This window comes from Plectropomus leopardus, chromosome 7, assembly GCF_026936395.1.
Source record: "Plectropomus leopardus strain MGB_pleo_1.0 chromosome 7, ASM2693639v1, whole genome shotgun sequence".
Taxonomy (NCBI): Eukaryota; Metazoa; Chordata; class Actinopteri; order Perciformes; family Serranidae; genus Plectropomus; species Plectropomus leopardus.
The window spans coordinates 300,001-325,000 of NC_142182.1; the positions used below are offsets into that span (position 1 = coordinate 300,001).

Genomic DNA, 25,000 nt, shown 5'->3' on the forward strand with positions numbered 1-25,000 from the left:
GTTGTTTGCTGCTGTCTTGTTTGTGTGTGTTTCTTTATTACTGTTGATATTGGTTGTTGTTGTTGTTGTTGTTGTTGTTGTTGTGTACTCACTCTGTGAGCAGGGCGAACCTCCTCAGGCAGTCCAGGAACTGTGAGCCTCCTCCCTGGTGGAAGTGCAGAGCGGGCAGTGAGGAGCAGGAGGAGGACTCCTTCAGCGTGAGGAGCAGGACGGTCCAGCCCTCCTCCTTCACTGTGACGGAGCGCAGCTCGCTCACGGCCACGCTGAACGCCCAGCGGCTCCTCTCCTGGCTGTGGTTCAGAGAGCCTGACAGACCGCGCACAGGGAGCACAGAACACACCCAGGTCATCAATACCACTCTGAATCAACAGGTAATACACACACTCACTCACACACACACACACACACACACACACACACACACACACACACACACACACACACACACACACACACACACACACACACACACACACACACACACACACACACACACACACACACACACACACACACACACACTCACACACACACACACACACACACACACACACACACACACACACACACACACACACACACACACACACACACACACACACACACACACACACACACACACACACACACACACACACACACACACTCACACACACTCACACACACACACACACACACACACACACACTCACATACACACTCACACGCACACACACACACACACACACACACACACACACACACACACACACACACACACACACACACACACACACACACACACACTCACACACACACACTCACACACTCTCTCTCGGGTCGTTTTCGGCCGCTCTCGGCCTTCCTCCCACGTTGCTGACAGAAAGTTTCAGAGATTTCAGGGAGATGGCAGTCGAGGAAGAGAACTCACCGTCTCCGTTTGTGCAGGTCTTCCTCTTGAAGGACACGGCGTTGACCATGTCCCACTCTGTCTCGTAGCTCTGCTGCGTCTCCAACAGCTGGTGGCACTTGTCCCCGGGACACTGGTTCCACTCCATCACTGAACTGGAGTCCTGATGGAAAGACACATGTCCTCCGTGAGCTGCTGGTTTCCACAGAGATCGGATGAGGCTGCAGCGTTTTCAGGCTTCACAGACGTCGTTATGGAAACGTGTTTACAGCTGCTGCTGGGATTCATGCTGGAGAAAAGCTGCCCCCCAAACCTGCAGGCACGGAGTCTTTCTTTTCTGTCAAAATCTCAAACTTCACTTTGGCAACTTTTATTTTCCCCTTTAAAAAGTTTGTTTTTAACTTGCCTTAAGAAGCCATGTTTTCATCAAAAAAACAAAGATTTTCTTCTTTTTATTTTGTGATTTGTTTTTTTTTCTGCTTTAAAATTTTGCATTTTTTTAATCTCACAAAATACATTCAACTAACTGATTTCATTGTGTTACTGCAGTACAATTACTAAAACAAAACGTTGGGGAATTTTAAAGGAAACATGCCTTCCAAACCCTGCGGCCACCAAAGGAAAAATCACCAAAAATGACGCCAATTATCAGCCGGAAACTGTAAACACAGAAATGATTGTTTCCAACAGTCCTTGGACACATCAGGTGTTATTTTACAGGTTTGTAAAAAAAATTCCATTAATTTTCCAAAACTTTCAGGGTATATTTAGTTCTTCAAAACTTTTCCAGGCCTGGAAGTTGCTATTTGCAAATTCCATGAGTTTTCCAGGTTTTTCATGACTGTACGAAGCTCGGCTACAGGAGAGGAAGTGAAGCAGACACAGAGACGAACCTTTCCAGCACACAGCATGTTAGACGGGTCCACCGGTTCTTCCAAAGGTCTGTACTCCACCAGGACGTCAGCGTCCTGACGCGCCGTCACCCGTCACGCCGTTTCAACCAGCCAATCAGGAGCCAGGAGACAACAGACACAGTATCATTAGACACGTCAGTGACACACAGAGCGTCGGGCCGCCGTCTGAAGGATCTCAGTCTCACCTTGTCGACGATCCGCACCGACCCTGAGACGAGTAAATCCTGCTCGCCGCCGTCTTCATCGCTGCTCGAGTGGATGAAGACTCCTTCATGTTCAAAAACAACCTGCAAAACGTGCACTTTTTGGTGAAATTTTGGTTGAGTTTTAAGTAAAATCTTTAAACACCACATTTGGAGGTGAGATTTTGAATTTAAAAACCTTTTTTCTTAAACGTTTGGTTAAATTTTGAGTTTAAAACAAATTTTAAAACACCAAATTTTGTTGTTTTCAGCAAAACTTGGACTTGTATATAGAACGTGTCCATTTTGGGGTGTAGTTCTGATTTCAACAGAAATAAAAGCTAACGCCGGCCAGTTAGAGCTGAATATCCCTCCCCTGACTTAAAATGAGCTGACATGTGCCCCCCCACCACATAAATAACAAACGGTCCCTAAAGTCTCTGACCGTTTCGTAAAACACAGCAGAGATGCAGGTAAACCTGTGGCCGAGCTGTGCTCACTGTATGTTACATGTCACATGTTTAAGATGACGTGACCAGCCTGTCACTGTGGAGGGAAACTCTGTTAGCATCATGCTAACTGCAGCGTCCCAGCAGCCCGCTGTGACACACGGCTGTTAGCAGCATGCTAGTGTTAGCAGCATGCTAGTGTTAGCAGCATGCTAGTGTTAGCAGCATGCTAGTGTTAGCAGCATGCTAGTGTTAGCAGCATGCTAGTGTTAGCAGCATGCTAGTGTTAGCAGCATGCTAGTGTTAGCCTTTAGCCTGTGGTGTATAAGCGCACGGGTCGAGTTTTGACTCTAACACTAAAACGTCCAGCTGACAGTCATCATGCTGTCGTGGCAGGTCCTCCTCCTCCTCCTCCTCCTCTTCCTCCTCCTCGTGCTGCTGCTGCTCCTCCTCCTCCTCCTCCTCCTGATGATGATGTCGTTACAACACAACTAACGTTAGCACGGCGGCTAACAGGAGCTAACAGCGGCTCCCGGGCCGGCCGGGCGGGTCTGGCCCGGGTCGCAGCTGCCGGGCCGGGCTCCGCTGAGTGTCCGCGGGCGGAGCTGTCGCTAACGGACCGTGTGACGGCGTTTAAAGCCGGTTTGAACCGTGTTTTTACCTTCAGAGCGGAGTCCGCCGCCATGTCGCCTCCGGAGCGCTCCCCCTGATGACGTCACCTGCTCACGCGCCTGTCAACTTCCAAAACAAAACTGACATGTCAGCTTCCGGCACGCATGCGCATTCTAATGTTTTTGAACGTATTTTGTTACTTTTCCCTTTGAGGAGGAAACAGACACATTTATCGTTTATAACAGCGTTTATGTATTTAAATATTTTATTTTTCTTACTCAGCTATATGTATACACGCACACTCACACACACACACACACACACACACACACACACACACACACACACATACACACACACACACACACACACACACACACACACACACACACACACACACACACATACACACACACACACACACAGACACACACATATATGTGATATATGTAGATTTAGGGTCAACTTTAATTTCATGTCTTCTTAAAGCACGTTTAAGAAGACATGACAAATGAATCTACCTTGTACCTTGTGTGTGTTTGTTTGTATATATATATATATATATATATATATATATATATATATGTATATATATATATATACACACACAAACATACAGATATGAAGTGTCATGAATAAGAAAGTGCTGATACGTAAAGCTCCAGCAAAAATAAAGTTTCTATTGTTAAATCCACACTAAAGAATAAAAAATGCCCACATCATTATTACATTTATTATATAAACGTATTGAAAATATTTGTCTCATTTTCTTGTTTTTCTTTTCTTTTTGTCAAAAACAAACACCACATTTTACCAGAATTACGATAATAAAGACTTTTAAGATAAAAATGACTGGATTTGCTCGTGTGAGAACTAAATGCTATCATAAAACTTTTTGTGTTTTTTTTCAGTCACAGAGAAAGCGGTTTGTGTTTACGTCTTTTGTTTCTGCGTGCAGTGACTGGCAGCGTTATATCATTTATGTATACAGAGAAATATTATTTAATCAATTTGAAGGACCCTCCGGGTTGTTTTCATTGAAATTATGAAATAGAATTAAATTAAAAGTAGAGTAAAATAGAATAGAATAAAATAGAATAGAATTGAATATCCGAGACGAAAATAAATCGGTTCTCCTTATATGGTCACTTTCCTGTGTCGTAGGTGTATCGCGAGAGTTAGCTGATAGCAGCGAGGACGTTAGCATTGAGCTAACAGCGGACCGTCGGAGCGGACCGACCAGTGACCGGCTCTCTGCCCGGGGAAACATGACTGTAACGGCCTCCGTCCGGTGAGTGTACCGCCGGCAGCCCGCTGGACAGTTCGGATTTCGGATAGAGATGGATTTAAAGACCGGGAGCGGCTCTCCGCGGGAGGAGGGCGAGCTGGAGGACGGAGAGATCTGCGACGATGAAAGCGAGGAGAGCGTTCCTCTGCGGCGGGGGGATGGTAGCAGGCCGGGCCGCGGCGCTCCGCCCCGGCCGAGGAAACCGCTCCAACACCCGTTGGACTTGCCGCCGCTGCTGGGCCCCCACCACTTGGGTCCCCACCACCTGGGCCCCCAGCACCTGGGCCACCTGCTGATGCCCTACACCCGTGGCCCCCACGGCCCGTTCCCCCCGGGCCACCGGCAGCAGTGCGGGCCGAGCGGGCCTGACCGGCCGCCCGTCGCCCCCACCGCGCCGCCCGGGCTCGGTCCGCACGGAGAGCCGAGCCCCCGGAGCAGCTTCTGGGAGCGGAGCCACGGAGCCCTGGGCCGCTTCAGGCACCGAGGCATGCCCAACGGAGGCCGGGGGGGCTGGGGCCGAGGCGGCCGGGGCGGCAGAGGTCCCCCCGGTCGGTACGGGCCCGGAGAGAGCCACGGTAACAAGAAGGAGTCCCCCCCGAGGAAACGTATCCTCCCGGACCGGTGATCCAGCTCTCCCACACAGGGAGTCAGTTTACCTCCAAAACACATGAACTTAACTGATTTCAGCCTGTTACTGCAGAGCAAGTAGTAATGCTACAGATATATGTAAAGTAATTTACCATAAAATACATTCAAATAGCTGATTTTAGCCTTTTTACCGTAATACAAGTACTACTACTACTACAGATACGTGATAATTCGTTTATCATTAAATAAACTAAATGAACTGATTTCATCCTTTTACTGCAGTACAAGTACTCCAGATCTAGCTGTGATCAGTGTTGTAATTTCGGCGATATTTATTTATTTAGCAAAAAAGTAAAGTCTAAAAATTGCCGATTTTTTTAAAGTTAAAGAGAAAAAATAGAAAACTACCAAACTGTTTTAAAGGGGAAAAAAAGTCAGCATTTTTCAAAGGAAAAAAAATTGAAGAAGAAAAATAGAATAACAATAAAACATTGAAGCAAACATCACATTTTTTATTATTATTATTTATTGGCACACAAAATTGAATAAAAGCAAGTAGGTAATAACAAGCACGATAAGAACTGTGCAGGAGAGGTGAAGAAACCCGAAGGGGCTGTCAGTAAACTCCTCCCCTCAGGAAAATATGCCAAAAAAGGAAAATGGGGCCCCCCCCCCCAAAAATGATAATATTCAAAAATTTATATTGAAAAAAATATTTTTAAAAAAAGTTAAGAAGAAAAAAATATATATTTCTTTACAAAAAGTTGTAAAGAAAAAATAATTCCCCCAGCTTTTAAAGAAAACAAGTTTGTTATTCATGTTTCTCTAAAAACACAGAATCGGCCTCCTCCCCTCTCACGAATAACAAACGGTCCCTAACAGGTGAGTCTTGTCAGTGTCTCTGTGGCTGTGACGTGAGTGTGATGATGATGAAGGCTTTTCTTTAACGTCGTGGCATCAGAGAAGCAGCCGGTGAGGAACCCGGTGAGGAAACCGCCGCACGGCGTTCCCAAAGCGGAGAGCGCCGTCGACGAGTCCTTCGAGGACCTGCTGTCCAAGTACAAGCAGATCCAGCTGGAGCTCGAATGCATCCGCAAGGAGGAGACCATGGCTCTGGAGCCCAGAGCGTCCCCCGCCAGGGACCGGATCCCAGAGACCCCTGCGAGTATCCCAGAGACCACACCAGTATCAGAACCAGCGCCAGTACCAGAACCAGAACCAGTACCCAACCCGGCTCCGGCAGCAGATGAGCCCGCAGAGAAGAAAGTCTTCCAGGCGTTCAACATCAAACCGCTACGTCAGAAACTGCCGCCAGCCGCCAGCCTGCAGGCGCTGAGGAAGAAGTGGGCCCAGCAGGAGGGAGGAGCACCCGCCCCGGAGCAGCAGGAGGAGCAGGAGGAGCCACGGGAGGGTGAGTCACCGATTGATAAAGATTATTTTTTGGAGGATTTCTCCCTTTAATGATAGGACAGGCTGCACTCGAACCCGGCATAATAATAATAATAATAATAATAATAATAATAATAATAATAATAATAATAATAATAATAGTAATCGGTGAGTCTGAGGAGTCTCGGGTCAGTGCGAGGCCTCGATGTCGACAGTTTCAGTTTGATGGAATATTTTGCTGAAAGCGTTTAAACAGTTTAGTGTTTGAGTTTGTTACATTACAGATTCTTAATATTGACAAAATTTTAATTGTTATTGTAAATGGATTTCTGATCCAAATATCAGTTATTGTTCTCATTGATTACTAATAATCGTTATTGATTACTAATAACGGATATCGATACCTGACGGGAGGACCAAACAAACAAAGTCCAGCTTACTGAAAATAACGCAAAAGCTGCTTCACTTCCTGTGTGCGTCAGCAGGTGAAGAAGAAGAAAGAACAACACGAGCGCACACACAACAAACAGCCGAAGAAGAGTCGGAGGACCTGAAGAAGGACGAGGAGGAACAGCAGGAGGAGCAGCAGGAGGAGCAGCAGGAGGCGTGCTGCGGACAGGAAACACACAAAGAACAGAAGGAGGAAACTAAACGGACGAGTTCCAGCAGGAGATCCTCGGCCTCCAGCGACGACTCGGCCATCATCAACGAGGTGAGGAGGAGGAGGAGGAGGAGGAGGAGGGGAAGAGAGGAGAGGAGAGGAGGAGGAGGAGGAGGAGGAGGAGGGGAAGAGAGGAGAGGAGAGGAGGAGGAGGAGGAGGAGGAGGAGGAGAGGAGGAGGAGGAGGAGGGGGAGGGGAAGAGAGGAGAGGAGGAGATAGGAGGAGGAGGAGGAGAAGAGAGGAGAGGAGGAGGAGGAGAGGAGGAGGGGGAGAGAGGAGGAGGGGGCAGCAGGAGCGGTAGGAGGAGAGTCCTTTGTGTGTTCATACTGACCTCATTAAACCAAGTGCCCTGTGTCTCTCTCTGTCTCTGTCTCTCTGTGTCTGTCTCTCTGTGTTGTCTCTGTCTCTGTTTCTCTGTGTTGTCTCTGTCTCTATGTCTCTGTCTCTGTGTGTCTGTCTCTCTGTGTTGTCTCTCTCTGTCTCTGTCTCTCTCTGTCTCTGTCTCTCTGTGTTGTCTCTCTCTGTGTCTGTCTCTCTGTGTTGTCTCTGTCTCTCTGTGTCTCTGTCTCTGTGTGTCTGTCTCTCTGTGTTGTCTCTCTCTGTCTCTGTCTCTCTCTGTCTCTGTCTCTCTGTGTTGTCTCTCTCTGTGTCTGTCTCTCTGTGTTGTCTCTGTCTCTCTGTGTTGTCTCTCTCTGTCTCTGTCTCTCTCTGTCTCTGTCTCTCTGTGTTGTCTCTCTCTGTGTCTGTCTCTCTGTGTTGTCTCTGTCTCTCTGTGTCTCTGTCTCTGTGTGTCTGTCTCTCTGTGTTGTCTCTCTCTGTGTCTGTCTCTCTGTGTTGTCTCTGTCTCTCTGTGTCTCTGTGTCCCTCAGCCGGTGGTGGTGGTGGAGGAGGAGGAGCTGTCGGAGCTGCAGCTGCGCCTCCTGGCTCTGCAGTCAGCCAGTAAGAAGTGGCAGCAGAAGGAGCAGCAGGTGATGAAGAGGAGCAGAGACCGCATCACTAAAGCGGCGCAGGAGAAGAGCTCCGCCTCCGCGGCCGCCGCTCCGCCCGGCAGGGGGAGGGTCACCACCAGGTCCGCCGCCGCCGCCGCCGCCGCTGCAGAGAGGAGCAGAACCAGGTCCAAAGCTGTGGACAGGGATCGGGACAGAACCAGGAGCGGGTCCAGAGCTGCAGACAGGGACAGAGAGCGTCCTCAGGACAGAGACAGGACCAAAGCCAGTCCCAAACCCGGACCCAAAGCTCTGCTGGAGAGAGGACGAGCTGCGGCCAAACCTCACGCCGCCAAGAAGATGGTCAGCCCAGGTGAGACGCTCACACCTGAGTCACGTGATCACCGCCGACACAGAGCACAGACCGTCCAATGAGACAGAGACATCAGCTGGGACACACCAGAGACACCAACTTTATAAGAAAAATAATAATAAAAACAATGACGCTAATAATAATTTACACCATCCTCGTATTATTATTATTGTTGTTAATATTATTATTGTTGTTATTATTATAACACAATAACTCTGACCATGGACACGCACAACAACAACAACAACAACAACAATAATAATAATAGTAATAATCATGAGCTGGGACAACGCTGTGGAGGCGTCCTCGGTGACGGCGTCCTCGGTGACGGCGTCCTCGGTGACGGCAGCTTTGTGTTTCAGGCTCGGCGGCGAAGCAGGCGTTCAGGAAGCAGCAGCTGAGGACGTGGAAGCTGCAGCAGCAGAGGGAGCAGGAGGACAGACGGCGGCAGGAGGAGGACGAGCGACGCAAGCGAGAGGACGAGATCCGACGAATCCGAGACCTGTCCAACCAGGACGAGCAGTACAATCGCTTCATGAAGCTGGTGGGCGGGAAGACGAGGACGCGCAGTCAGGTGACACGCCGACCGCAGTCGCTCAGACCGCGAGTTTCTCTCCTAAAGCTTCAGGGAGGAAAAAAATCGCCAAAACGCATGTTTTCTTTTTTTTAATGATCTTTTTTTTGTATATTGTAAATATTCGCATATTTTTTTTCTTTAAAACTTTTAGTGATTAAAAAAATCACTTTTTTTATCTGTTTTTTTTTATTTGTCCTGTTTTTCTTTAATATTTTTTCCCTTTAAAATGTTTATTCTGTTTTTGTGATTTTTGAAGAAAGCATTCCTGAAAATCTACGAGCCCGCCAAAATGAAAATCCACAAAATGCCCCAAAGAAAAGACGGATTAAATTATTATCCTCGAATCTCACGCCAGAGCTTTAATGGCGTAACCGTGCCGACCGTCTCTGATCGTGTGCTCTCAGCTGGTTGAAACACCACAGAAGAAGAGCAGTGACGATTGTGTGTTTGTGCTTCAGTCCAGAGACGGAGACCACAGGAAGTCTGCGGCCAAACAGGGACTGGACGCCACGGGGACGCTCTACCAGTACGACAACTACGAAGAGGTCGCCATGGATACGGACAGCGAGACTGGGTCACCAGGTGAGACCAGAACCTGTATCACTGTCACAGGGGACAGGTGGACAGGAGGACAGGAGGACAGGAGGACAGGTGGACAGGAGGACAGGTGGACAGGTGGACAGGTGGACAGGAGGACAGGAGGACAGGAGGACAGGTGGACAGGAGGACAGGTGGACAGGAGGACAGGAGGACAGGAGGACAGGTGGACAGGAGGACAGGAGGACAGGTGGACAGGAGGACAGGAGGACAGATGGACAGGAGGACAGATGGACAGAGTTATTATAATGTTGAAGCACATTTTTCAGGTCATTTCTTTCTTTCTTTTTTGTCCTTTTTAAAAATGTTTTTTTTCATTTAATGTCATTTCTTTGTTTTTTGTGTTTTCCTTTTTTAAATTTTATTTAATTAATTTTTATTACTATTGGGGTTTTTTTGTAAATTTCAGCTTATTGTCTTTTTTTTCTAATTTATGGATAATTTGAAACTATTTTTTTCATCCGTGGCTCATTGGTTTCTTCCAGTGCCGTTAAAAGAAAACCCATCAAAGGGTTAACCCTTTGAAACCTGGATCACCATCAGTTTCCTGGTGCTGCGTTCAGATGCCGTCTGCAAGAATTTAACCCTTTGAAACGTGAAAAACTGGTTCGATTTTTTAGAAAAGATGGAAAAAGGCAGTGAGCGACTTGGCTCCAAATTTCCCACAAACTGCAAGAAATAAGTAAAAAGTGAAAACCAGAATTTTTTCTTTTTTAAAAAACGAAAACGATAAGTATGAATTTATCATTATTGTTATTGTGACTTTAATTTATGCCAAAAAAACCTTTCTGTCATTTTCTGGTTGTTTTTCTTTTGACTCGTTTTCAGGTATTTTTCTTCCACATTTGTGATTAAGTTGCTCGTTGACTTTTTCCCTCGTTTTTGGGGGAAATCAAGCCAATGACCTGCGGTTTCAAAGGGTTAATCTGCAGCTGTTTGTCGCACAAATAAAAATATCTGAAACAGGATGTCAGACACTCAGATATTTCAGAAGTTTGAAACTGAAAGGGTTAAAATGAGGTTAAAGTCACGCTCTTCATCATCAGCTGCTCACACTTCCTGTTTACGCTCTCCTCTTCCTGTTTGTGGTTTCAGTCTCGTCTCCGACTCACAACAACCAGCTGAGCCCCGACGACCCCGCGGCTTTCCCTCCGCTGGCTCTCTACGTCCCCGACGCGCTGCACTTTGGACCGGTACGCTCTCCGACTCACCAGAGACGTCATCTGTGACGTCAGTGCGTGACGTGTGTCCGTATTGAAAACACTGGTCACGTGATGCTGACGGATGTTTTTACCTGAATGTGCACGTTTGTTTTCGTTGAGACACGATCGACAAATGCACAGATTAGCTCGTAGCAAATTTTAAAAAAAGTCAATACATTTTTTTTAAAGAGAAAATACATTAAAAAACAAAAAAACACAAGAAAAGCATTTGAAAGAAAAAACAGGACAAATATTAACAGAAAGGTTTTTTTTAAAAAAAGTCCAAAAAATGACAAACTCAAGAAAAAAACATTTTAAAAAATCTTCCTTTTGGCTCCATAAATAAGCCATCCTCTCCTAATCCTGTCTGAGTTTAAATTATATTTAAAAACCTGTGATGTTGAGCTGATGAGGAGTATTGATGGATCTTTTTAACATTTTCCTCTGAGTCCTGGAAAAGTCCTGGAAAGTTGTAACGCGTGTGAACGCTGCTCGCTGCTGTGTGAAGTTTGACAGTTTTTGAGCTGAAGTGCAGATCAATAACCTGATCGATCACGTCCATCTCTCCGTCTCTTTCAGGATTTCTGCCAGACGTTCCTGTCCGGAGCGCCTCCCCCGCCTCCCCCTCTGCCCCCCCCACCGGACGAGCCGGAGCCTCCTCCCAAACCTCCGTTTGCTGACGAGGAGGAGGAGGAGGAGATGCTGCTGAGGGAGACCTGCCTCATGTCCATGGCCAACAAGAGGGTGACGTCTGCAGAGGTGCAGAGTCCTAAATGTCCCAAACGTGTCTCACCACAAAATGTTTAAAGAGAACAAAAAAATCACCAAAATGAACAAACCGATGTCAGGTGTTTCTCCTCGTGTCTACGCCGTGAAATGAGAAATCATCTTTTATGATGCTTCAAACATTTCAGCAAGGATCGCCGTAAAGTTTTTAAAAGTCACCCAAATTTATTAAAGTCTGAAAATAAATAAATAAATAAAATTCGGTCGCTCGCTGCTCCCGTTCCTCTGAGAAACGTTCTGGTAGCTCAGCTCCGTGTTTCTCCTGTTCTGGTGATTGTAAAGTTAGTCTGAAATTTTATTTTTTAAAAAAAAAGCCTTAAATCTACCGCACCTTATTGTGTAGGAGTCATTTGACAGTGATGCGTTTCCTGTGTCTATGCAGGAGAAGAGCGCCAGCGGTCCTCCATCTCCCACCTGTCCGCCCACCGCCGGCCCTCAACAGCCAATCAGAGGCAACCTGAGCACTGTCAGTCTGAACACCGTCACCCAATCACGGAGCAGCAAGTTCAGCAGAGGACACCACGCTGCCAGAGCGCCGCTAATGGTGACTCCGCCCACCACACACACGTTACTGGTGATGATGGTGATGGTGGTGGTGATGATGATGATGGTGGTGATGATGATGATGATGATGAAGATGATGGTGAAGCTCATGGTGATGATGAAGATGATGGTGATGGTGATGATGATGTGACAGTGATGGTGGTGATGGTGGTGATGATGATGGTGACGTGGTGATGATGAAGATGATGGTGATGGTGATGATGATGGTGATGATGGTGACGGTGGTGATGGTGATGGTGATGATGGTGGTGATGGTGATGAAGATGATGGTGATGATGGTGATGATGATGGTGGTGATGGTGATGATGGTGATAATGATGATGATGACGGTGATGGTGGTGATAATGATGATGATGGTGGTGACGGTGGTGATAATGATGATGATGATGGTGGTGATGATGATGATGGTGACGGTGGTGATAATGATGATGATGATGGTGGTGATGATGATGATGGTGACGGTGGTGATAATGATGATGATGATGGTGGTGATGATGATGGTGATGGTGGTGATGGTGATGGTGATGAAGAGTATCTGACCTGTCTCTGTTTCCCTCCAGCTGCCCCGTCACAAGTCGGTGGTCGTGTCTCTAAATGACTCGGATGACAGTGACTCAGACGTGGACGCCTGCAGCTCATCTCAGGTGGCGTTTGGAGGACTGGAGTTCATGATCAAAGAGGCGCGGAGGAGCGTGGAGGTCAGTGCGGCGCCGCGTGCGCCCATTAACCTGAAACCTCAAATATCCGACGGTCCCTGAACGCGTGCTGTTTTTGAAGAAAATCATAAAGTTTTATGATCAAAAGTTTTTGAACAGTTTGTTGTTGTACTCAGAGGCTCGGCGAGTGTGTTTTTTTGCCCCTCCCCTAAGCTCCAGATAAAATAGTCCTTGAGTCTCTCTGAATGACTCAGTTTTCCTGCAGTTTGTGTTCAAGGACCGTCAGATATTTGAAAATTCAACAATACTTTCTGTTTTCACTGTTTCTGGCTGATAAATGGACTTTGGAGATTTTTATTCATTTATTTTTTTTCGGTGGGCCTGACTTTTTTTTATTCATCAAAAACTTAAAAAACAAAAGGCCAAAAATTATTAAAGAAAAAATCACCAATAATTATAAAGGAAAAAAAATCACCTAAAGTTTTTAAAAATTGCCGAAATTAAAAAAAACAAACACAAAAACTGTAAAGAAGAATCATTGTCAGCAAAAGTTTTTGAAAATCACCAAAATAAAAAAAATGCCAAAAGTTTTGAAAGAAAAAAAAAAATCACCCAAATTTTTTTTTTTAAGATAAATATCATGATTTTTATAAACATTTATGTTTTCTAAAGAAAACATAAATTGTGTGGAGGGCTAAGTCCCCCAGTGTCCTCAAATCCTAGAGACGCCCTGCCCCCCCGCCTCTGCAGGCGTGTCGTGTGTGATGTGTATGATGAGTGCGTCACGTGATCGTGAGCTCAGACTCAGCGTGTGCGTGTTGCAGGCAGCGAAGCCGAAGGCGGCGTCGGGCTCCGAGAAGGAGAACAACCCTCTGAGGACGGCGGAGACGCCGCCTGAGCCCCGCAGAGCCGAGCACCGTGCGCTCAGAGACGACGTCGTCAGGTACGCTCCCCGCCACGCGCGCCGGTTACCATGGTAACCTGTCCGGTGACTAACCCTTTGTGTGCAGTAGGGAGAAGCAGAAGACGCTGAAGGATCACAGTCCGAGTCCTCGCGGCTCCGCCTCCCCCGCTGTCTCCGAGGCTGTCCCCGATCTGTCTGTTCTGTCCTCTGCAGAGCTGAAGGCGTCCGAGGCTGAGCAGAGACTCAACAAACACAGGTGAAACAGCTGTCTCTGTGTGTCTCTCTGTGTCTCCATCTGTCTGTCTATCTGTCTGTCTCTGTGAGCTGCTGCAGTAAACACACGCTCGCGTGTCTCTGTGTCCATGTGTGTCTCAGGGAGCTGCTGCAGAGGGACGAGGCCGTCCTGAGACAGCTGCTCCAGCAGGAGCTGAAGAAGAGGGAGTCTCTGAAGACGGCGGAGACCAAAGTGTCCAAACTGAGAGAGCAGCTGCAGGCGTCCGAGAAGATCGTCAGCGCCAACAGGACGCTGCTGAGGAAGCTGCAGGAGCAGGTGGGACGAGGACAAGGACACACTGCTGGACATCAACACAAGTGTCCCTAAGCTCATGAAAAACCTGGAAAAGTCCCAGAAAAACCTGCGTGATAACACAGGATGTGTTCAGGGACCGTCAGAAGTGCGAAAATCCAGCGATAGCTTCTGATTTTATAGTTTCTGGCTGATAAAATATGTTTTTAGTGATTTAATAGAAACCATGCGTCCAAAAATCAACATCAGTGTTTTAAAGAAAAAACATCTGAACAATTTCCTTTTAAAAATCACCCCCAGAAAATTAAAAATTAAAAAACAAAAAGCCAATCTTTAAAAATCACAATTTTCTCTTTAGAAACTGCCAAAATAAAAAAAGAAAAATCGCAAAAAAAAGAGAGAAAAAAATCACAATTTTTGTTTTTTTAAAAATCATCAAAAGTTTTAAAGAAAAAAAATGTGTAAAAAAAGGCACTTTTTTTCTTTTAAAAAATCCCCCCAAAAGTTTTTGCTTTAAAAAAAATTCTATGAATAATTTTTTTTACAAAATCTTTCTTTCTAAAATTAACCAAAAATCTGTAAATGGAAAACATGCCTTTGTTTTTCATTTTGAATTTATTTTAAGGATAAGGAAAAGTCTCCAAAAATAAACCTGCATTTTACCCCAAATTTTACTAAATCTTTCATTTAAAACTCACCAGAAATCCTATAACAAAAAAACATCCTTTTATTTTTTACTTTGAAAATTGTCAAAAAATGTCAGGGTTGATAAAAATCACTGAAATTCTGTCTTTAAATATCTTCAAAGAAAAAGAGGCAGCAGGAGGATCGATGGCTGTTTCAGGGAGTGCGTGTCTCAGAAATGAGCCTTGCAGTCCTGGAGGAGTCCTGGAGAAGTGTCTTGTTGGAAATGTCTTGTTGGAAATGTGTGTGAATGCCGGCTGAGGTCTGAGCAGCGCTGTGTCTCTGTCTCCAGGTGCACCGCGTCAAACACCGGGTGTCCATAAAGAGGGGCGTGGCGTCGCGGCTGGAGCAGGAGCTGATGCAGGCTCAGCTGGCCGCGGGCCGAGGATCCAAGCGCAGAGCCGACTGCGGCGGGACTGCGGTGAGGACACGCCCCCACGTGAGCGCCGCCACAGCTCAGTGACACAAATCAATATTAATAATTCATCAATAACTGGTGACAAAACGCTCCGTGATCAGAGTTAACAGGACGTTTCTCTACAGAAACGTGACGTCAGCTGTCATTGAAAACTTGGAAAAGTCATGGAATTTGCAAACAGCTATTTCCAGACATGGCAAAGTTTTAGAAAACTAAATATACCTTGAAATTTTTGGAAAGGTCCTGGAATTCTGTTTCACAAACCTGTATAATAACACATGATGTGTTCAAGGACCGTTGGAAATGTGGAAATCCAACAATGGTTTAAAAACTGTGGGCCGGTGGGTTTGGAAGGCGTCTTTGGTGTCATTTTTATTTTGCCTGAATGTTTGGAGACATTTTCTTTAAAAAAAAAAGAGAAAAGAAAAATCACCAAAAGTTTTTAAAAAATCTAAATTTTACAGGAAAAGAAAAGTTTCAGAAAAAAAAGTTTTAATTCACCAAAAACTTCTTTTGTTTTTTTTCTTACGGAGGTCCACTCTGTCCCCAGTGTCCCCACATGACGGAGACGGCCCCGCTGCTGCAGTGTGTCCTCTGACACAAAGATTATTCTGTTCACTGAGTCACTGAACCGGGGCGGAGCTTGTCACAAAATGTCTCCGTCTCCCAGCGGGGGGACATTAATGTCTCTGTGTCTGTCCTCAGGCTGCGGTGGGTGGACATTAACGTCTCTTTCTCCGTGTCTGTCCTCAGGCTGCGAAGCTGCGGCGGGTGGACGGCGCTCACTTTGCGGAGCTGATGGCTCAGAAGCAGCGTCTGCAGCAGCTGGAGTCGGAGTACGCCCTCAAGATCCAGAAGCTGAAGGAGGCGCAGGCTCTGCACCACAGAGGAGTCCCCTCAGACCTGTCCACTGAGACGCCGTCCATGGGGACGCCTCCCCGAGCCCCCTCCCCTCCAGAGCTGCAGACCCAGCTCCCACCTCCCTCCGCTTCCTTCCCTCCCCCACAGCCCTCCCTACACGACCTCACCCAGGACAAGCTCACTCTGGACAGCGGGGACATCCCCGAGACTGAAGACCACGAGACGGAGTCGGCTCCCGCCGCTGCTGCCAGAGGGACTCGCCGCAGCTCCCTGCGTCAGTCCAGCTGCTCCTTCACCAAACCCAACCTGGAGCAGCTCAGCTCCCCGCCAGCCAAAGACCCTGCCCCCAAACCTGCCAAGTCCTCCGCCAGGTCCCCCGAGTCCTCCGCCCAGACCGCCGCTGTGTCCTCCTCGCAGTCCTGCAGCAGCTCCTGGCAGCCCGCGGAAGTGTGTGCGGGGCTGGACGTGGACGCTCTCAGGCGGAGGGACCAGCAGTTTCCCCGTCTGGGACAGTGGCTGCAGAGCGAGCTGCAGAGACTCGGGGGACACGTCTTTGCCCCCCCCAAGGGACAGGTGAGTCTTTGAGGTGGTCTGGTGGCAGCAGCAGGAGGTCAGACAGGTCAGATGTCGTGATGGTGTCATGATGATGATGATGATGTGCTGATGACGTGATGATGATGATGTGGTGATGATGTCATCTGTGCAGGTGACCTCAGTGGAGGTGGACACCTCAACAAGCCAATCAGGGAGCTCGGAGCTGAAGCCTGTCCCCTTTGGCTCGTATCACAGCCCACTGCTGGTCTTCAGGTCCTACAGGTACCCATCAGCTCTGACTGATTTGATTGGATCAGACTGTATATGTGATGTCTGTTTTATTTTTATGAGATGAGATATTACTTCATATCAGATTATATTATTTTATACAACAAAACGTAATGTTATGTTGGATTATATTATATATGACATCAAGGATCAGGGCGACACGAGGGCGACACGAGGGCGAACGATGCGCTCTGAATCAGTGCTCGCTCTCAGGAACCCCACTGTCCCTGCTGCTGCTGCACCAGGGTGCAGAGTCCCACTGCAGCTGGACCTGATGGTGTGTGTGTGTGTGTGTGTGTGTGTGTGTGTGTGTGTGTGTGTGTGTGTGTGTGTGTGTGTGTGTGTGTGTGTGTGTGTGTGTGTGTGTGTGTGTGTCAGGTTCAGTCCGTACTACAGGACCAAGGAAAAACTGTCTCTGAGCTCCGTCACCTACAGCAACACCATCCAACCCGCCAAATGTTTCTGCCGGTTCGACCTCACAGGAACCTGCAACGACGACCACTGCACATGGTGACCGCCCCTCTCTGCCGCCACGCATCAGTACTTTATTAGCACTATTATTATTATTATGACATCCTTTATGATGGTGTGTGTGTGTGTGTGTGTGTGTGTGTGTGTGTGTGTGTGTGCGCGTGCGCGTAGGCAGCATATGAGGAACTGCACTCTGACAGGAAACCAGCTGTTTGAGGACATCCTGTCCTACAACCTGTCTCTGATCGGCTGCTGTGACACCAGCTCGGACGAGGACGTCAGCGCGTCCACAGGTGGGCGTGGCAGCGGTGTATGTATGTATGTGTGTGTGTGTGTGTCTCAGACGGCGGTGGACACTTGTCTCATGTGTCCTCTGTGTCTCCGCAGAAAAGTACATAAAGAAGCTGTTCGGCACAAACAAAGACAGGATGGGCGTCGACCAGAAGGCGGTCCTCCTCGTTAGCAAGGTCAACGAGAGCAAACGCCACGGTGAGACGACCTTTAACCTCATCTTCATCTTCATCATCTTCATCATCCTGACCTCTGACCTCTGCGTCCCCTGCAGTCCCTCCGTTCACCACCTGCAAAGACACCAGGAAGTGGAGGCCGAAGCCGGCGGCACGGAGCAGCGTCCGGCCGGAGGACGACAGCGAGGATGAGCTGGCAGGAGGAGAGCTGACGTCGCCGGGGAGACACGGTGAGGAGGAGGAGCAGCTCGTCTTCATCAGAGAGCGAGAGCTTTAATCAGCCAGATCACAGTCAGGGAATATTTGTGAATAGCAATGTCCAGGCCTGGAAAAGGTTTTGGAAAGGTCATGGAATATTCATAAATAGCAAAATTTCAGTTTTTACACTTTCTGGCTGATAAACGGGTCATTTTAGAGAGTTTTAAAGATTTTTTTCAATTTTACAAACATAATCAAAATGAAATCACCAAATTGATGGAAAGGAAAAATAAGGCCAACGTTTTCTGAAAGAAGGCATGTTTTCTTAAAAATCATCAGTAAAATAAATCCAGAATCCAGCCATTTAAAGCCTGGAAAAAGTCCTGGAAATGTGTGAGTAAAAATGTGTCCCTGAGAGACGATGGACTGATAAAAAGCTCAGAAGCACAAACTTAAATTTGTGAAGACAGACGGAGAAAAAAAACGAAAAACAGTTTAAACATTACACTGGTAATGTTTTCATCTTCATCAGCAGTCAAAACCTGAAACACAGCGTCCTCCAGCTCTGTGAATATTCTGCATGTCCCACATATCTGTGTGTCTAGATGACGTCCCCAGGTCCAGCATGTCCTCTCTGGACGTCTGCGTCACATCAGAGGACAGACGGTATTTTGTCAGCGAGACGGATGACATCGCGAACCTGGAGAGCAGCGTCCTGGAGAGTCCCAGAGACACCCAGCTGTGGATCAAACTGGCCTTCAAATACCTCAACCAGAGCGAGACGTAGGTCTCACACACGGAGACAGAGACACACGGAGACACACACACCATCATCATCACCTTCCTCAAAGTGAATCCAATATTAATCACAACTTTGGCTTCCCACAACTCATTCAATAAGTCAGACTTCATCTGTACAGCACTGGTACACTTGTAAACAGGTACACCGGTACACCAGAACACCGGAACACGGATACACTGGTACTGGGTACAGGGGTACAGGGGTACATGGGTACAGGGGTATAGGGGTACATGGGTACATGGGTACATGAATACATGGGTCCATGGGTCCATGGGTACAGGGGTACAGGGGTACAGGGGTACATGGGTACATGGGTACAGGGGTACAGGGGTACTGGGGAACACGGGTACAGTGGTACAGAGGTACATGGGTCCATGGGTAATGGGGTCCATGGGTACTGGGCTACATGGGTCCATGGGTCCATGGGTACATGGGTCCATGGGTACTGGGGTCCATGGGTACAGGGGTCCATGGGTCCATGGGTCCATGGGTCCATGGGTACATGGGTACAGGGGTACATGGGTCCATGGGTCCATGGGTAAAGGGGTCCATGGGTACAGAAGTACAGGGGTACATGGGTCCATGGGTCCATGGGTACAGAAGTACAGGGGTACATGGGTCCATGGGTACATGGGTCCATGGGTCCATGGGTACAGAAGTACAGGGGTGCATGGGTCCATGGGTACAGGGGTACTGGGGTCCATGGGTACAGAAGTGCAGGGGTACATGGGTCCATGGGTACAGGGGTACTGGGGTCCATGGGTACAGAAGTACAGGGGTACATGGGTCCATGGGTACAGGGGTACTGGGGTCCATGGGTACAGAAGTACAGGGGTACATGGGTCCATGGGTCCATGGGTCCATGGGTCCATGGGTACAGAAGTACAGGGGTCCATGGGTCCATGGGTCCATGGGTCCATGGGTCCATGGGTACAGAAGTACAGGGGTGCATGGGTCCATGGGTACAGGGGTACTGGGGTCCATGGGTACAGAAGTGCAGGGGTCCATGGGTACTGGGGTACAGGGGTACCATCTCCTGTAGATGACGGCGATGTTCTGTGCAGGTCTGCAGCAGAGAGTTTGGAGGCGGCCCTCAACACGCTGTCTCGTTCTCTGGAGAGTAACTGTGAGGACCCGGAGGTGTGGACTCACTACCTGCTCCTGTTCCGGCGGCGAGGCAGCAGGGAGGAGGTGCAGGAGATGTGTGAGATGGCGGTGGAGCACGCTCCTCACCACAGCGTGTGGTGGACGGTGAGTGCGGAGGACGGTGCTCTGAGTGTCTCTGGGTGTGTGGTTGCTGAAGTGTCCTCTGTGTCCTCCACAGTATCTGGGCCTGGAGAGCTCCTTCGAGGGCAAAGACTACGTGTGTGAGCGCCTCCTGCAGTTCCTCCTCTCCGAAGCGTCTGCTGCCGTCACTGACAGACTCTCCTTCCAGCTGATGGAGGCGCTGCTCTACAGAGTGCAGCTCCACCTGTTCACCGGCCGCACCCAGAGCGCCCTCGCTATCCTGCAGGTGAGTGCTCACACGCACATCAGTCCTCATAGGGCCCCCCATAGCGCCCCTCATAGGCCCCCCCATTGGGCCCCCCTATAGGGCCCCCCATAGGGCCCCTGACAGTAAAAATAAAGTGAGTGACTCTGTGAATAGTTTTTGTCCTTTTAGTGTCCATCAGGTGCCAGAGACATAAAACAGCATCAACTTAGATCCCCCCTAACCCCGGACAGAGGGCCGAGACAAGACCCTAATGTCCTAAAATCTTAAAAGTAATGAACATTGAAGAGAACCTGAGGAGAGTGTGTGTGTGTGTGTGTGCGCGTGTGTGTGTGTGTGTGTGTGCGTGCGTGCGTGTGTGTGTGTGTGTGTGTGCGCGCGCAGAATGCGTTGAAGTCGACCCATGACCGCAGCATCGCCGATCACCTGACGCCGGGCGACCGGGCACTGCTCTGGCTCTGCTACATCCACCTGACGGAGTTTGAGCGGCTGCCGGCGGCCCTGTTGGACCCGGTGGAGTCCGGCTCATCCAGACTGGTCAGCAGAGAGTCCTTCCTGCTGCCCTGGAGGACGCCGCAGGACGTCAGCACGCCACCACACATCCTCATCGCACTCTTCCAAGGTACAGCCGTGAGGTCATACATCACATGACCAGCAGAGCCGTGATGTGTGGCGTGTGCATAATGCCGTTCTGTGTGTGTGTGTGTGTGTGTGTGTGTGTGTGTGTGTGTGTGTCCTGCCGTCCGTCCGTCCATCCGTCAGACGCCATCCGTCAGTGCAGCGATGAGTCTGAGTCTCAGAGTGAGAGGACACTGGCCTGCCTTCCTCTTCACACCAACCTCATCTTCCTGAACCAGCTGCTGGACAGGTGAGCTGTATCTTGATTATATTCAGTATGTTTAATTTAAAAATCAGTAAAATTGTTGAAAGAAACTGAGAAAAAGTTGCCAAAATTTTTAGTTAAGAATCGCCGAAAAGTTTTAAAGGAAAAAAGAAATGCCAATTTTCTTCCTTTAACAATTGCCCAAATTTTTTTAATGAGAAGAAAAATCCTGAACATGTCGAAGTGTCTGACCTGCAGCATTTTATCAGCCCACTCAGGACGCCTCTCTGCCGTGTAATAACACATCATGTGTTATTACACGTTTTACCGTTTCTGGCTGATCGGCGTGGTCATGATGATGATGTTTATGTTGAGGTAGTCAATGTTTATATTACTGTTGTTTATATCGTTGTCATGTCCCCGCAGGCTGGACGAGGGCGTGGCTCTGTGCGAGTCCTTGCTGACGTGCTGTCCCGAGTCATGCGCCCTGCGGGACGCTCTGGCAGAGCTGCACATGAGGAGAGGGGACGCAGAGCAGGCGGTCAGCATGTGGCTGCACGCTCTGGCCGAGTGTCCCGACAACGCAGAGGTCTTTTACCACTGCTGCAAGTTCCTCATGACCCAGGTGAGCCCGCTGTCACGTGATCCTGTTACCGTGGAGACTGTCACGGGCAGCCTGACTGAGCAGAGCGTTGTGTGTGAATGTTGTATGACAGGACAAATCGAGCGCCATCGCCCCGCTGTTCAGAGGCTTCGTCCTGTCGCTTTGTGACGACCAGCAGAGTCAGAGGAAACCCGTGGACGTCCTGCGGTGAGTTGAGATCAGCTGATGATGGTGATGATGATGTTGATGGTGATGATGATGGTGATGATGGTGATGATGGTGATGATGGTGATGATGATGATGATGGTGATGATGATGATGATGATGATGGTGATAATGATGTTGATGATGGTGGTGATAATGGTTATGATGATGGTTATGATGATGGTGATGATGATGGTGATGATGGTGGTGATGATGATGGTGGTGGTGATGGTGGTGATGATGATGTTGGTGATGGTGATAATGATGATGGTGGTGATGATGGTTATGATGGTGGTGGTGATGATGATGATGATGTGATGATGGTGATGATGGTGGTGATGGTGATGGTGATAATGATGGTGGTGATGATGGTTATGATGGTGGTGGTGATGGTGATGGTGGTGATGATGATGATGATGGTGGTGATGATGATGATGATGATGGTGGTGATGGTGATAATGATGATGGTTATGATGGTGGTGGTAATGGTGATGATGATGGTGATGGTGACGGTGGTGATGATGGTGATAATGATGATGGTGATGTGATAATGATGGTGGTGATGGTGATAATGATGATGGTGGTGATGATGGTTATGATGGTGATGATGATGATGATGATGTTGGTGATGGTGATGATGATGGTGGTGATGATGATGGTGGTGGTGATGATGATGGTGGTGATGGTGATAATGATGATGGTGGTGATGATGGTTATGATGGTGGTGGTGATGGTGATGATGATGATGATGTGATGATGGTGATGATGATGATGATGATGGTGATGGTGATAATGATGGTGGTGATGATGGTTATGATGGTGGTGGTGATGGTGATGATGATGATGATGGTGGTGATGATGGTGATAATGGTTATGATGATGGTGATGATGATGATGATGTTGATGGTGGTGATGATGATGATGATGATGATGGTGGTGATGGTGATAATGATGATGGTTATGATGGTGGTGGTGATGGTGATGGTGATGATGATGGTGGTGATGATGGTGATAACGATGATGGTGATGTGATAATGATGGTGGTGATGATGGTTATGATGGTGGTGGTGATGATGATGGTGATGGTGATGATGATGGTGGTGATGATGATGATGATGATGGTGGTGATGGTGATAATGATGATGGTGGTGATGATGGTTATGATGGTGGTGGTGATGGTGATGATGGTGGTGATGATGGTTATGATGGTGGTGGTGATGATGATGATGATGATGATGATGATGATGATGATGATGATGATGGTGGTGATGGTGGTGATAATGATGGTGATGATGATGGTGATAATGGTTATGATGATGGTGATGATGATGTTGATGATGGTGGTGGTGATGATGATGATAATGATGGTGGTGATGGTGATAATGATGATGGTTATGATGGTGGTGGTGATGGTGATGATGATGATGGTGATGGTGATGGTGATGATGATGATGGTGATAATGATGATGGTGATGTGATAATGATGGTGGTGATGATGGTTATGATGGTGGTGGTGATGGTGATGATGATGATGATGGTGATGGTGATAATGATGGTGGTGATGATGGTTATGATGGTGGTGGTGATGATGATGATGATGATGGTGATGGTGATGGTGATAATGATGATGGTGGTGATGATGGTTATGATGGTGGAGATGATGGTTATGATGGTGATTGTGATGATGATGATGATGATGATGATGATGATGGTGATGGTGATAATGGTTATGATGGTGGTGATGATGGTTATGATGGTGATGGTGATGGTGATGATGGTGGTGATGATGATGATGATGATGGTGGTGATGGTGATAATGATGGTGGTGGTGATGATGGTTATGATGGTGGTGGTGATGATGATGATGGTGATGGTGATAATGATGATGGTGGTGATGATGGTTATGATGGTGGAGATGATGGTTATGATGGTGATTGTGATGATGATGATGATGATGGTGATGGTGATAATGGTTATGATGGTGGTGATGATGGTTATGATGGTGATGGTGATGATGATGATGATGATGGTGATGGTGATAATGGTTATGATGGTGATGGTGATGATGGTGATGATGATGATGATGATGATGATGGTGATGGTGATAATGATGGTGGTGATGATGGTTATGATGGTGGTGGTGATGATGATGATGATGATGATGGTGATGGTGATGATGGTGATGAACATGTAAAGAAAAAAAGTCGCCGAAATTGTAAAAATTGATACAAATTTCAAAGAAAAAAAGCCCGTTTTTGTTTCTTCATATGGACTCAGTCAGGAGTAACAGTCTGTGTCTCGTCCAATCAGAAACATCCTGGGCTTCCCCACCGACCAGCTGCTGACACGACCAATCAGAGAGCTCCAGGAGACACTCCGAGACCAGATGTCCCACCTCCACCTCATCCACTGGTGGGTTGGGGGCCGGGGCCGGGGGCTTGGGGGCTGGGGCCAGGGTTCCCAAACACGTTTCTAGGATTTCAGGACATTTCTAGGATTTTAGATAATTGTAGGATTTTTAGGACATTTCTAGTATTTTTGGACTGTTTCAGGATTTTGGGACATTTTTAGGACTCTAGGACATTTCTTGGATTTCAGGTTATTGTTTGGATTTTGGGACATTGGGGTCATAGCCTGGTCCTCTGTCTGGGTGTGATGGGTTGTCCTCTGTCTGTCTTTCTGCGGACTGACTCTGCGTTTGCGTTCTCAGTCGCTGGCAGTGGCTGCACGGCTCCGTGGACAACACGGTGGACGCCTTTGAGAGAGCGCTGGGCTCCGTCATGAAGCTGGACGATCTGCACAAACTCTGGATGGAGTGAGTGTCACCTGGAGAACGTCCTCCTGCAGGAAGATGTCCTCAGATAGGAGGACTGCGTCCTGCAGGAGGACGTCCTCCTCCTGCTGATGTTTGAAGTGCAGTCACTTTCATGTTTTCTGCTTTCATCGTTGAACCTGTTAATGTCTCTCTGTGTCTCTCTGTCCCCTGGGGTGTCTCTGTTTGTCTCTCTGTCCTCTGTGTCTCTCTGTCCTCAGTTACCTGGTGTTCAGCAGTCAGCAGGTCCGAGGTCCGT

General features: G+C 47.9%; 2 protein-coding genes across 6 annotated transcripts in view; one reads left to right on the plus strand and one right to left on the minus strand.

The window, feature by feature from the left end:
• Positions 1-3,213, minus strand: part of tbc1d15 (TBC1 domain family, member 15) — a 13,458-nt gene extending 10,245 nt beyond the window's left edge. The window contains exons 1-5 of one of the 3 annotated variants that reach the window (XM_088079480.1): positions 3,096-3,213; positions 1,989-2,090; positions 1,783-1,857; positions 911-1,052; positions 93-306 (exon numbers count right to left, since the gene is read on the minus strand). In XM_088079480.1, the coding sequence (XP_087935606.1) occupies positions 93-306; positions 911-1,052; positions 1,783-1,857; positions 1,989-2,090; positions 3,096-3,119 (557 nt within the window). In that variant the 5' untranslated portion in view covers positions 3,120-3,213. Of the gene's footprint in view, positions 1-92; positions 307-910; positions 1,053-1,782; positions 1,858-1,988; positions 2,834-3,095 lie in introns of those variants that run through there. The other 2 variants (XM_088079478.1, XM_088079479.1) reach the window with 2 other exon arrangements.
• A 1,025-nt stretch (positions 3,214-4,238) lies between these two features.
• The window catches only part of zfc3h1 (zinc finger C3H1-type containing), a 27,350-nt gene continuing 6,588 nt past the window's right edge, over positions 4,239-25,000 (plus strand). Inside the window, exons 1-30 of one of the 3 annotated variants that reach the window (XM_088079481.1) lie at positions 4,239-4,939; positions 5,884-6,333; positions 6,794-7,023; positions 7,842-8,271; positions 8,634-8,845; positions 9,307-9,430; positions 10,541-10,638; positions 11,227-11,406; positions 11,816-11,977; positions 12,558-12,695; positions 13,478-13,596; positions 13,664-13,813; positions 13,933-14,107; positions 15,060-15,206; positions 15,939-16,619; positions 16,753-16,862; positions 17,247-17,378; positions 17,511-17,632; positions 17,727-17,828; positions 17,905-18,036; positions 18,610-18,787; positions 19,871-20,057; positions 20,131-20,319; positions 20,683-20,920; positions 21,061-21,166; positions 21,548-21,746; positions 21,838-21,932; positions 24,240-24,341; positions 24,640-24,744; positions 24,963-25,000. The exon at positions 24,963-25,000 is cut by the window's right edge and continues 122 nt beyond it. In XM_088079481.1, coding sequence (XP_087935607.1) covers positions 4,387-4,939; positions 5,884-6,333; positions 6,794-7,023; positions 7,842-8,271; positions 8,634-8,845; positions 9,307-9,430; positions 10,541-10,638; positions 11,227-11,406; positions 11,816-11,977; positions 12,558-12,695; positions 13,478-13,596; positions 13,664-13,813; positions 13,933-14,107; positions 15,060-15,206; positions 15,939-16,619; positions 16,753-16,862; positions 17,247-17,378; positions 17,511-17,632; positions 17,727-17,828; positions 17,905-18,036; positions 18,610-18,787; positions 19,871-20,057; positions 20,131-20,319; positions 20,683-20,920; positions 21,061-21,166; positions 21,548-21,746; positions 21,838-21,932; positions 24,240-24,341; positions 24,640-24,744; positions 24,963-25,000 — 5,884 coding nt within the window. In that variant the 5' untranslated portion in view covers positions 4,239-4,386. The remainder of the gene's footprint in view (positions 4,940-5,883; positions 6,334-6,793; positions 7,024-7,841; positions 8,272-8,633; positions 8,846-9,306; positions 9,431-10,540; positions 10,639-11,226; positions 11,407-11,815; positions 11,978-12,557; positions 12,696-13,477; positions 13,597-13,663; positions 13,814-13,932; positions 14,108-15,059; positions 15,207-15,938; positions 16,620-16,752; positions 16,863-17,246; positions 17,379-17,510; positions 17,633-17,726; positions 17,829-17,904; positions 18,037-18,609; positions 18,788-19,870; positions 20,058-20,130; positions 20,320-20,682; positions 20,921-21,060; positions 21,167-21,547; positions 21,747-21,837; positions 21,933-24,239; positions 24,342-24,639; positions 24,745-24,962) is intronic. The other 2 variants (XM_088079484.1, XM_088079482.1) reach the window with 2 other exon arrangements.